Below are 12013 nucleotides of genomic sequence, written 5' to 3'. Positions count from 1 at the left end.
AGACGCGCAGGCTCAGTAGTTGTGGCTCACGGGCCTAGTTGCTCCGCGGCATGTGGGATCTTCCCAGACCAGGGCTCGAACCCGTGTCCCCTGCATTGGCAGGCAGATTCTCAACCACTGCGCCACCAGGGAAGCCCCAGGACAATGTACGTTTGAGTTTCAATGGTGGGCAGGTAAAAAAACGAACCTAAGGATAATGTTCTTAATTTATATGAATCCTATGGTTGATTTTGCAGGGACAGTCATGATATTGTCTTGATTCTTTCCATGACTTAGAACTTCTAATTATCTGTATATAACTTTTTTTTTCAATAAGGGACTTGTTCTGTATACTTAAGATCTGTGCACTTTACTCTTTATATGTTATGTCCCAAGAAAAAATCTAAAAACTTGAGAGAAAAGTTTAATCCAAACCCTTTGTTTTGATCAGTCCTACTTGAAAGGTTATTTATCTGAGATGAAGAACCATACCTTTCAATAGATGGTCAGCACGAAAACACTCTCCATTTTTTACATCTTTCACCATGAAGTCAGCAAATTTGTCTACATGGCCAGAAGTCCTAAGTTAATAAATGCCAAGCCAATTAGTCATTTTCATACAAATTAACCCAAAAACTTTACCTTATAAGACAATCTCCCTTCTATATATTTATCCAAAGTTTACATCTGTATATCTGAAAGATGGAAGCTCCCATATCTATTATGATATATCCCACGGTAGATAAATTGTACGCCAAAGAAAATTCTTCCTCAAATCTATTCCCACCCTCTCCCCAACTTCTTCCTCCCCTTAGGAAAAAAAATACTAACTAGATTACACTTTTCCACAAATTGTCATAAAGTCTGTGCTACTTTGCAGAATCAATAAATCCGTGCCTATCCCATTATTATTACTGATCTAAGCAAAGGCCAAAACCATGGGGAATTTGACTAGCCAAGACTTTGTGATAACTCAGTATAGACACTGAACCTTAAGGAAAGAGTTTTCTGCCACTGAAACCTGGTTGGACACTGGCATTATCTCTGTACAGCTATTAGTAGGGCAAGTAGCTAAAGAATAGGCTGTCCTGATCCATCATCGAGAATTCAACTTGTTTTAATTGGCTGAAATTATTAGGAGAGAGCCTAAACTATATAAATAGTGAAAATTAGCTCTTTAACAGGCAACATTAAATGAATGAAGTGATGAGATACAAAATGTAAGAATTCCTCTTTCAGTTTCGTATTTGAGAAATCCTGACCTGCTTTCAACAATGTTGGTAGGAATAATCTAAATTTCTGCATTGAAACATCAATACAAATAGTAGCATTTGATTTAAAATACATACACACGTTTGCCCAGAGCGTCTATGAATTTATACTATGGAAATAATCAGGATATACATAAAAATTCATCTATTGGGATGTTCAGTGTAATCAAACATAAGAAACAACTTAAATGCCTACACGCATGCACTAGTTAAGTAAATTATGGCACATCCATAAAAGAGAATACTATTCTGTCATTAAAAATACTTTAGAAGAATACTTAATGACATAATGTTCACCTATATTATGTGAAAAAAATCACTGTGCTACTAAACGCATATGAACTTAAAAAGACAGAAAGGATAAATACAACATTTTTAACATGGCTACCTGTGGGCAATGAGTATATATTTTCTTTGTTTTTCTTTATTTTCCAGATTTTCACAATGAACATGGGTAGTTTTCTGAATCAAAAAGTTACTTAAGTATGCATATTAAAGAATGTCAACCCTCAAAGTAGAGACCTTACTTTAAAACTGGCTCAGGGGTGAGCATGGTGCAATCAATCTCCAGAATCTGTTCCTCTTGGATAAAGTGCTGCCTCCATGTCTGAATAATATTGTTTTTCAAAGCACATCCAACTGGCCCAAAATCATAGAGACCACTAACACCTGCAAAATATGACAGGAAAACGGGTACTTTACCTTGTGACTCTGAACGAATCAAAGCAAGCAGATGTGAGAAACTGATCCTTGTTAAGACTTCACATACTCCCTAAAAATGTATTCAAGTCAACACTTCAAATCCCTCAATACTTAAGAGCCTTATTTCCAGCTAGCTGACAGAAGTAAAACTAAAATGGTGTTACTCCATTAACTGCAGTATTTCCATATTTGAAATTTCAAGTAGGATTAGCAAAAAACTAAAAAGAAGTTCCTCCATATGTAAGAAACAAAATGAAAAAGCAGATTATAGTTTTCTGCCATAGAAATTAGAAAAGAATTTGCTGCATCAGCTGAATAACAATGATCTCAAATTTTAGCACCCAATTCTCTAATTTATTCTTGGGTATTTGAGCCACTATTTAAACCTCAAGAAGTTAAACATTTAGAGATCTGCTCAGACTAAAACTCAAATCAGGTTTCAGTGGCAAAGTACTGAAAGTCTAATATTGTTGCAGTAATCTCTGTTAACTATGAAAAGTATCAGTGAATTATAGTTGTCTACATAAATTCATATAGTGTTCAGAAAGATGTAGAGATTTATCTGCATAGCCATGAAGAACGTTTTCTCCTGGCAGTTGCCATAATGAATAATCTAGAAATTATGGCTTACCACTGCCCTTGTGGGGAGCGGCACAGTACAGTCAGACAGTGCTAGAATGGCCCTCTACTGCTCTCAGATCTTCACTGGCATTTTAAGGGTCTGATATGTACATGGACACATCAAACGCTTAATATCTGGGGCTCTCCAAATACCCTAAGTCTTAATGGAAAAACGCTATCTCCAAAAATAAATAGGGTTGAGGGAAATAAAAACTGATATCATGCCAAATGAATGACTCTAAACAAATGAAAGCAAGCTACCTATCCTCTGCTTTGTGTGACCTGAAACTATTAGATATCAAGCAAGCTGTGGTTTTAAGAACAATATTAAAGTCACTAACAACACAATTTTTCTTTCTCTCATTAATCCCCTACCTCCATAAATAGCAAAAGCTTGATCGTAGAAAAACCTCCTCTTCAGGGTATCTTCCATTTTTGCTCTGTCTACAACATCATCTTTGGGCTGTAACGCTAGCTCCTGTAAGGGATTTTTAAAGAGAAAATAATGTGATTGAACGAGTGAGTGGGGATTTCAATTTATACATGTGAATTTACTTTATTCCTCAGCAGAATTTACTATAAAATTTATCAGACAAGATTTTGATACCCTTAAAACAAAAGAAACCTTAGGGTTTTTTCCCCTTTGAGTTACAGAAAAGATACGTTTACTTAATTATTTAGGAAAGTATACGATCATTTCCAAGATTACAAGACTAAGCTTACTTAGATGCAGATACTGATAAGCAATATCTGAATTTTTAGGGGATCACTGTAGCAAAATAGCGACTTAAAACTCCAAACAGGAAATTCCCTGATGGTCCAGTGGTTAGGACTCGGTGCTTTCACTGCCGGGGCCGGGTTCAATCCCTGGTTGGGGAACTAAGATCCCACAAGCCATGCAGTGCAGCCAAAAAAGAAAAAACTCCGAACGATTTCAGTTTGTTGATGGGACGTTTATAATTTGAAAAGTTTGGGAGCAGGTATCAGGTGACTAGAACTTTTCCTTAAAATAAAATAATTTAAAACAGCATAACCATTATTTGCAGGTATAGGAGAATTCATAAAGAACACAATTTCTTCCAGGGAAATTCATGGAACATAACCAGTCTAGGATTTGAGTCTGCGGGGAGAAGGGGTAGGTGAGGGTTGAGGAAGGCTTTGTAGAGAAATTTTGAATTACATGTTTAAAGGATGAGGAAGGAGTCTGCCAAGTAGAGGAGGAGGAGGAGGCATACTGGATAAACAGAGATAAGGCAAATGTTACTTGTTCAGAAACTTTTCTAGGTCTCTCCTGCCCAAAGAGACTAAATAAAGATAAACAATCCTATACCTACTTACATTCCTTTTTGAGGATCCTGAGACTCACCTTTGCTTCCAGAACCCTCTTCCGGGCTTTGAGCTCAGCTACTGCTTTGTCTACATCGACCTGGGGTGCTTTATCTTCTTTCAGTTTTCGCACAAGATCTCCCTAGCCAACAAAGATAATCTGTATTCACAACTGGTTTCAGAAGTCAAGAAAAGTTAGGAATGGGTTTTTTTTTTTTTCTTTTGCGGTACGCGGGCCTCTCACCGCTGTGGCCTCCCCCGTTGCAGAGCACAGGCTCCGGACGCGCAGGCTCAACGGCCATGGCTCAAGGGCCCAGCCGCTCCGCAGCATGTGGGATCCCCCCGGACCGGGGCACGAACCCGTGTCCCCTGCATCGGCAGGCGGACTCCCAACCACTGCGCCACCAGGGAAGCCCAGGAATGGGTTTTTAAGCATGCCTTTTAAAAAGTATACATGTAAGAATGAGGAAATTCAAATGTTTATTACGTGAAAGGTCATTATGAATAACTGTAGGTCGTTGCCCTCAGCATTTATAATCTAGCAGAATATCCAAATACAAGTACATAAATAACTATGCTTGCAGGGTGATTATTACTGGTTTGTTTGTTTGTTTTCTTTGTGGGGAGGAGACAGATGGTGGAGAGAAAAGCATTGATAAAAAGTAAAGAGCAATATAACTACTGAGAGCACAGAAGAACCAAAAAATAGACTACCCTCTCCTTGAATCCCTCTCCTTTCTTGCATACAAAAAAATGACTATCTTAGTTTTCCGCTTACTTCTCTGACCATTTCTTCTCAGTCACTACTGGCTAATCTTCCTCTGCCCTTTATTGTTGGAATTTTTTCTTTGCTACTTTCTTTAGACTACTTTATTCACTTCCAACAACCCTGTACACTGATTTTATTACAGTAATGTGGTGGAATAGGCAATCTGAGAAAACAAACAAAACACTACCACATGGTCTGGGAAACTTCAAGATGAGAAATTAAAGTTATCAAATTAATAGAGCCCTTGGGTGCCCAACAGAAGCAACTGCTCTCTAAAGGAGTAGACCTTCCATAGGCCTTTCAGGATTTTCACAGATTAGGGTTACCAAAATAATAAGCACTAAACTCAAAATTTAAAAATCCATGAGGAAAGAAGCCACCACGTATGAGACTCAGCAGAAATGACAAATAACAAAATTAGATCCTTTAAAAGTCTTAGAATGACCAAATATACTTTTTAAATGCTCAAGATGTTTAAACTAAAATAAAAGGAGGAATCAACAACATGAGCAAAGAACAAGAGACTATCAGAAACAATCAGGGGACTTGAAAAAGAACCACACAGATCATCTGGAAATAAATCACTGAAATTCAAAACTCACTGGACAGTTTAAATAGCAGATCAGACACAGTTGAAGAGAGAATTAGTGACCTAGAAGAACGACCTAAAGAAATTATCCGTGGATAATTTCCATCCCATGGAATGTAGCAGAGAGACAAAGTTGAAAATACAAATGAGGTAATGAGACACAGAGAAGAGAATGGAAATGGGATAGATGTCCTCCTTATTCCCCTCTGTACTTTCAAACTAATTCCTCTTTTCTCCTTCTAAAACTCCAGCTCCTTTGAGGAGCCTGTCATCATCCTTTCCCCCTATTGTTGATATTTTCTAAGCTCCTGCCTATTTTCCCTCATTCAATGACAGTCCCCCTCTCCTGCAATTCATTCTACTTTAGAATATCCCAGTTAGGAAGTGAAAAAGCTGTTTAAAATGATCTCAACCTAGAGCCTAACTCTGCTTATATACAATGATAAGAATTTTCCCAGTTTTAACATACACTGAATTCTCCAGGAATGCACCCAGGAAAATGTAATTTAAAAGAAGACTAAAATCAACTATACTTCAGTTTTTTTAAAAAAGGAAAATTGTACCTTGTTTTGTTCAGAATTTTACAAAGTTGTTATTATTTGAAATAAAAAACAAACAAACCATGTGACCACAGGCTATGCTGCCGTCCTGAGTAAACAATACAGTATACCTTTATCAATGTGCACTTACAGCAACTGCATTCACAGTAAATCTACGTAGAGGTATAAGCATCTGCTTAATTCAATATAACTTCCAGTGGAGTCATACCCCCAAATCTACATATTAAAATAATATTATTTTATTATAAATTACTTTTTATTTATTTGTATTACATTTAGAGCATTATGCGTCCACATATCTTTCTTTAATTTATGTAGATATTTCATATGAATTTCATTACAGGGTAGTAATGGAGAATTCCAAAATATCTGGTGTAAAAGGGTACACTGGGTCTGATATAGTTGAGAACCACTGAATTGGTTCTTCCTCTCAGTCCTTTACTGTGTACAAATAAATCTGGTCTGTTATTACACTAGCAGTTTTTATTCTATTATCTTGACCTCTCTAGCTAAAGCAACATCCTCAGTCACCTTCTAACTTTAACTTCTTTATTACACGTGCAATACCTGAAATCACCCTATCAATGGATTGGCTTATTTATTTACATGCATTTTATCTGTCCCTGTCATTATAAAGCAGGCTCTTTTAAGACAGGAACTCCGGCATGTCAATTCTGGCACTCAAATATTTGTTGCCTGCTATCACAACCTAAACCTAGCACAACGCTAAGCACTTAGTACTTGGTAAATATCTACTGGCTTATTCTTTACTCATCCAGTGGTTCTTTTCCCTTCCTCTACCCGTCAGAACACTTATCTCATAAATGTTCACTAATAGTGCTTTTTGATGGGGATAAGAACCTTGTGAGGGTCTGTGTTCTGAAAAGAGAGTAGCGAGCAGTTCTTTTTGAATGTCTTAAAGAAGTAAGCAAGCAGTTCTTTTGAATACCTACCCTTATGTGTCAAGTATTGGCACTCCCATATTTTCTTTTGGAGCTTTTCAAAGGACGCTGGGCAAGCAAGGCCACAAGTAGGTAAAGGTAAAGGTAGGAAGAATTTAAAATTTTTTAAATTAAAATTAGTTTTCCTGAATCATTTTTCTGTCTCTTAAAGTTCAGGCATAGAATCAGGCACACATACATTCAAGGATAGGCTAGCTATCAACAGAAGCAGTGGGAGAGTGAGGATTCCTACACTGAGTTAATCATCTCTAAAAATCTCAGTGAATTAAGGAAATAATCGTGTTTATTCTGAATAATGGAATAATTAAAACCATGATTTATAATGATTTAATTGTGTAAACAAAAGAATTGGAGGTGATCGAAACATGGAAAGTAAGTACTTAAGGGGTCCTAATTTCTAATTATTTTCTTCCCTCTTTCTTCACCACCAACTATAGTCCGTGTGTGTTGAATGAAACCGATGTGAAACATCATCAATATTTCTAAATTACCTTTAAGAAACATCAACTAGAAGCTTAATTCCTGCATAAATTCTTATCATAAAGACATATATTAGAACTAAGTCTGTGATTATAAAGCAGAATAGTTACTAGGTGAGAAATCATTTCAAGGGATCTTTTTCATGCATCCTTCATATATATCATGATGCATATTCAGTTGACCAAGGAAAAACAAGAAAACATTTCCTCACCTTTTCAAGATGTTTCGCCTTACACATATGGGCCTAGAGGGTTCTTGTTAAGATTAAAAAATTAATTTCAGATTTCCAAGTTTTATAACCATTGACATAAACTTATCATTTGTCCTTTGTGGATTAAGCAACAGTTCTAATGGGCACTCTCAGTTCAGAAAATCAAAGCAGAGAAAAATCTAGGGCTCTAAAATTTCCCAAAATTGAATTTTATTATTGGCCACAAATACTATCAGTTGCTTTTTGAAGTGACAGTCTCACTTCACTCATTTTCCGGAAAATGAATGAATGCCCAATATCCAAGACTGAATAACAATTTTTTGTCAGACATTTTAAGAGTGTTTCATTCTTGCAACTCGAACAATCATAAGTGCTCTTCCTCAGACAATCATCATATGTGGGTATGCTTTATGCATACTTCCCATTTAGTCACACAGAATATTAAAAAGATGTGTGCACAAAGGTCCGAATTTAATAAAATTAATAATTCTTATTGGGACTTCCCTGGTGGTGCAGTGGTTAAGAATCCGTCTGCCGGGCTTCCCTGGTGGCGCAGTGGTTGAGAGTCCGCCTGCCGATGCAGGGGACACGGGTTCGTGCCCCGGTCTGGGAAGATCCCACATGCCGCGGAGCGGCTGGGCCCGTGAGCCATGGCCACTGAGCCTGTGCTCCGGAGCCTGTGCTCCGCAAGGGGAGAGGCCACAACAGTGAGAGGCCCGCCTACCGCAAAAAAAAAAAAAAAAAAAAAGAATCCGTCTGCCAATGCAGGGGACACGGGTTCGATCCCTGGTCCGGGAAGATCCCACATGCCGCGGAGCAACTAAGCCCGTGCGCCACAACTACTGAAGCCCACTCACCTAGAGGCTGTGCTCCGCAACAAGAGAAGCCACCACAATGAGAAGCCCGCGCACTGCAACGAAGAGTAGCCCCAGCTCACCGCAACTAGAGAAAGCCCGCGCACAGCAACGAAGACCCAACACAGCCAAAAATAAATAAATAAATATATATTTAAAATAATAATAATAATAATTCTTACTGCTTTTTCAAGGATACTCCAAAGCAAAACTGAGGTTTTGTTTTGTTGTTTTGTTTTTTTTTAAAACATGTGAGAGTGTGGCAGAGAATATAATGACTTGGCTTAGTATCCCTGACTTGATTAGTGCTCAGGGCCAGCAGTTCTACTCACCATGCTTTGCACCATCAGTGCAAATGTCAACACAGTGAAAAACGCAAATAACATTCTTAGTTTTATTATGAAAATGGTTTTGACCTTGGAGACCTCCAAGAATTTGCAGACCACACTTTAAGAACCACTGCCCTAGAGCAATAGTTCCCAAACAAGATACTCCAGGACAAAGTTTTCACCAATATGCAGTAAAAGGGGGAAAAAAAGAAAAAAAAAGACAATGTGTTAGACCTTTTTTCAAAGCTAAACCTGCTAAATATAAAAGACTGTTCTTTATTCTGAGTTATGGTTTGTCCTTTCTTTGGTATTAAAATATACTTTCTTTTATGAAATGAAAGGGGAAATAAGGTGGTAGTTTGTTGACACATTTCAGTCAATCAACAAACCAAATCATTAAAAAACAGCATCTACATAGCATAGCAGATTGGGAAATTTATATGAAATACATATTTATCTGAAGCACATGCCACCAACAAGACCAGTTATTAAGCACCTTAAAAAATCCCACTCCAGGGGCTTCCCTGGTGGCGCAGTGGTTGAGAATCTGCCTGCTAATGCAGGAGACACGGGTTCGAGCCCTGGTCTGGGAGAATCCCACATGCCGCGGAGCAACTAGGCCCGTGAGCCACAACTACTGAGCCTGCGCGTCTGGAGCCTGTGCTCCGCAAAAAAAAAGAGAGGCCGCGATAGTGAGAGTCCGCGCACCGCGATGAAGAGTGGCCCCCGCTTGCCACAACTAGAGAAAGCCCTCGCACAGAAACGAAGACCCAACACAGCAAAAATAAATAAATTAATTAATAAACTCCTACCCCCAACATCTTCTAAAAAAAAAAAAAAAATCCCACTCCAAGGATGCCTTCAATTGCACAAACTTCACAGTGGAAATATGTAGAATGAGTAGAAGTGACCGTGTGTCTCATTTCCTCATATAAGCAAAAAAACAAACAAACAAGAAAACCATGAAAAAAAAACCCGGTTTAACTAGATGATCTTTAAATTCCCTTCCAATTGACCCTGGACTCAGTGCGATTCAAAGTTCCAGGTAGTTAACTAATATATGCGTGGTCCTGGAAAATTAGGGGAAAAAACAAAAACTAACTTACATAAACTAACTTACATATTCAAAAAATACCTTGAAGCACCAAAAAACTAACAATCAAGCCAACATAAACAATACACAAGATAGTAATAACATCGGAAGGCTATTCCATCATCAAAGTTTACTTCAGTTAACTAGTTCCACAGTCTTACTACAGATGGATAATTTGCACTGCAGTTCCAGGCTAACGTGGCAGAGGGAGGGGTTTGGGTGTATGTTTTTCCAAATTAGATGTATTCTCCCTTCTAAAGTGAAGTGGAAAAAAAAAAAAGTTGAGAGTTAGAGAAAAGACAAAGGAACCACACCTAATTTCATTTGGGGAGGGTGGGTGGAGGGACATGGAGAATAAGCATTCACAGCGCTTTGGTATCAAGAATAAAGAAAAAATTAAGCCCATAGTGAAATTTCAGAATAAAACACTACTGAATCAGTCAGGCTCAAACCAGAAAGAAGTACATAAAGTGGCAGAATTTGCCGAATTTTCGGCAGCTCTGCCTCAATGAATTATTTCCGAGGGAGGGATCCACCCTCCATAGCTAAGGCAAGTTATTGCATCAGGCGCCCGTGCAGGAGAAACCCATTCGGTGTTCACTACTAGGTCATCAATCCCCGGGGTCCTATTCCGAGCTTCTGGCTCTACCTGACTGGATGTGAGAATCCCTTGGAAATAATCTTTTCCTTGTCCTCTCTAAATTCTGATATTCATGCAGTGCCCTAGGAAAAGGAGGCCTGTATTAAATCACCAAGCTCTCCAGCCCATGAAACCTCCCTCCCTTCCGCAAAGTCAAATTTCAAAATGTTCCATACGAAGGATGGCTGACTTCACCGAGTCACTCAGGGACATTTACAGCTTCCCACGTTTACGATCTGAAAGCTCACTCATTCTGGGGAACCCAGAAAAGGTGACAGAAGCGAAGGACGATGAACTCACATTATTAGAAAAGAAAAAAAAAAAGTTCAACACCTCCCCACATCCACGTTTCAACTATTTTTATTTCCTCAACGGACCATTCGGCTAACTAAGCACCGAATGAAGGAAGATGTCAAGGAGTTAACACTATTCAAAGCATCTTGAAGATTAAAAAACAAGAGTCAGGCAGTGAGAAGAGAGAACCCGCAGCTTCGGCTCGTAATTGATCAGGGAAGAATTAGGAATCTCGCCACCCAGAAAGCACAAAGAACACAGCAGGGACTGGAAATCTTCAGTTGAGACTATTGAGCTAGGACAGGAGGAGAAGCAAAGGGTCACAGATCCCAGCCCCATCGGAGAAGCAAGTGGTACGGGCAGTAACAAGGATTGGGAAGGGAGAACAGATCGCATGAGGAGGGAGGCAGAACGTCGAGGGATCCGAGGAAGTCACCCCAGGAGAGGGGAGGACAGGGGTCCACCGGAGGGAAGGTGGCCGGCGCACGCGGGGACTTGGGTCCAACGTGGGGAAGGCGAGGAAGATGCCTAGAAACCAAGGGCTTCCAGAGAATGAAGGAGAGGGATAATCGGTGAGGTGGACCGGTGCCCGGGGAAGAGAGAGAGAGGGGGGCAGAAGGAGGGGACCAGGGAGAGGAGAGCTGGGGCTGAGGGGAAGGCGAAGAATGCCGGTACCTGCTGGCGCACCGCTAGCCTGAGAGGTGCCAGCACCTCCTCAGCCCCCGCACCATCCATGCTGCTCCGGGATGCGGCAGCGGGGAACGAGGTCGGGGCGCGGGCTGGCTTGCTGATGGGCCGGCAGGGCAGAAGAGGAGGCCGGGCCGGGAGCCGGGGCGGCGGCGACAGCAGCAGAGCGGCGCGGGCAGCTCTAAGCAGCGCCGGGCGCAGAGAGGGCATGAGACCGCTGCCCTGGGAGGTCCGGAGCGGGCGGCGGCGGAAGCGGCGCGCGCGGCCGGCCGAGTGCATGATGAAATCGCCGCGTAAACGCCGCTGTGCGCGCGCAGCCGCACATTCCCCACCCCCGACGCGGCGTCGGGTCGTCACCAGCCGATTCGACACAAAATCCCGGAAGGACCCGGCATCCCTCAGAACCCCGAGAGGGCTTGCCCCACTGTGGGCGTACGGGAGGGCTGCGAGGTCCCAGGTAGACCCCCCTCAACGAACAGATTTGCACGATTATGTGTCAGTGGGCCTTCAAGGACGCAGCTCCATCCGACACATGCTGACCGAAGCTCACGAGGACATTCAGAGCACAGGCTTGTACAGGGGCACTGACGCCCTGGCTGACCGACGGGAGTACACACTTCTGTTTGTGTTCTTTCGCCCCCTGGTT

The 12013-nt window shown here is 40.8% G+C and overlaps 1 protein-coding gene across 1 annotated transcript in view; it reads right to left on the bottom strand.

Annotated features, from left to right (window-relative positions):
• The window catches only part of GARS1 (glycyl-tRNA synthetase 1), a gene marked incomplete at its 5' end in the record, with an annotated part of 41465 nt that extends 29888 nt beyond the window's left edge, over window positions 1-11577 (bottom strand). Inside the window, 5 exons of the mRNA XM_079711509.1 lie at window positions 472-560; window positions 1778-1919; window positions 2949-3051; window positions 3940-4041; window positions 11356-11577. Coding sequence (XP_079567635.1) covers window positions 472-560; window positions 1778-1919; window positions 2949-3051; window positions 3940-4041; window positions 11356-11577 — 658 coding nt within the window. The remainder of the gene's footprint in view (window positions 1-471; window positions 561-1777; window positions 1920-2948; window positions 3052-3939; window positions 4042-11355) is intronic.
• Window positions 11578-12013: the final 436 nt, after the last annotated feature.

The sequence above is a fragment of the Hyperoodon ampullatus genome (genome assembly GCF_949752795.1).
Source record: "Hyperoodon ampullatus genome assembly, chromosome: 9".
Lineage (NCBI taxonomy): Eukaryota > Metazoa > Chordata > Mammalia > Artiodactyla > Ziphiidae > Hyperoodon > Hyperoodon ampullatus.
Note: the sequence above shows the minus strand (reverse complement) of the source record. Positions and strands in the feature narration are given on the sequence as shown.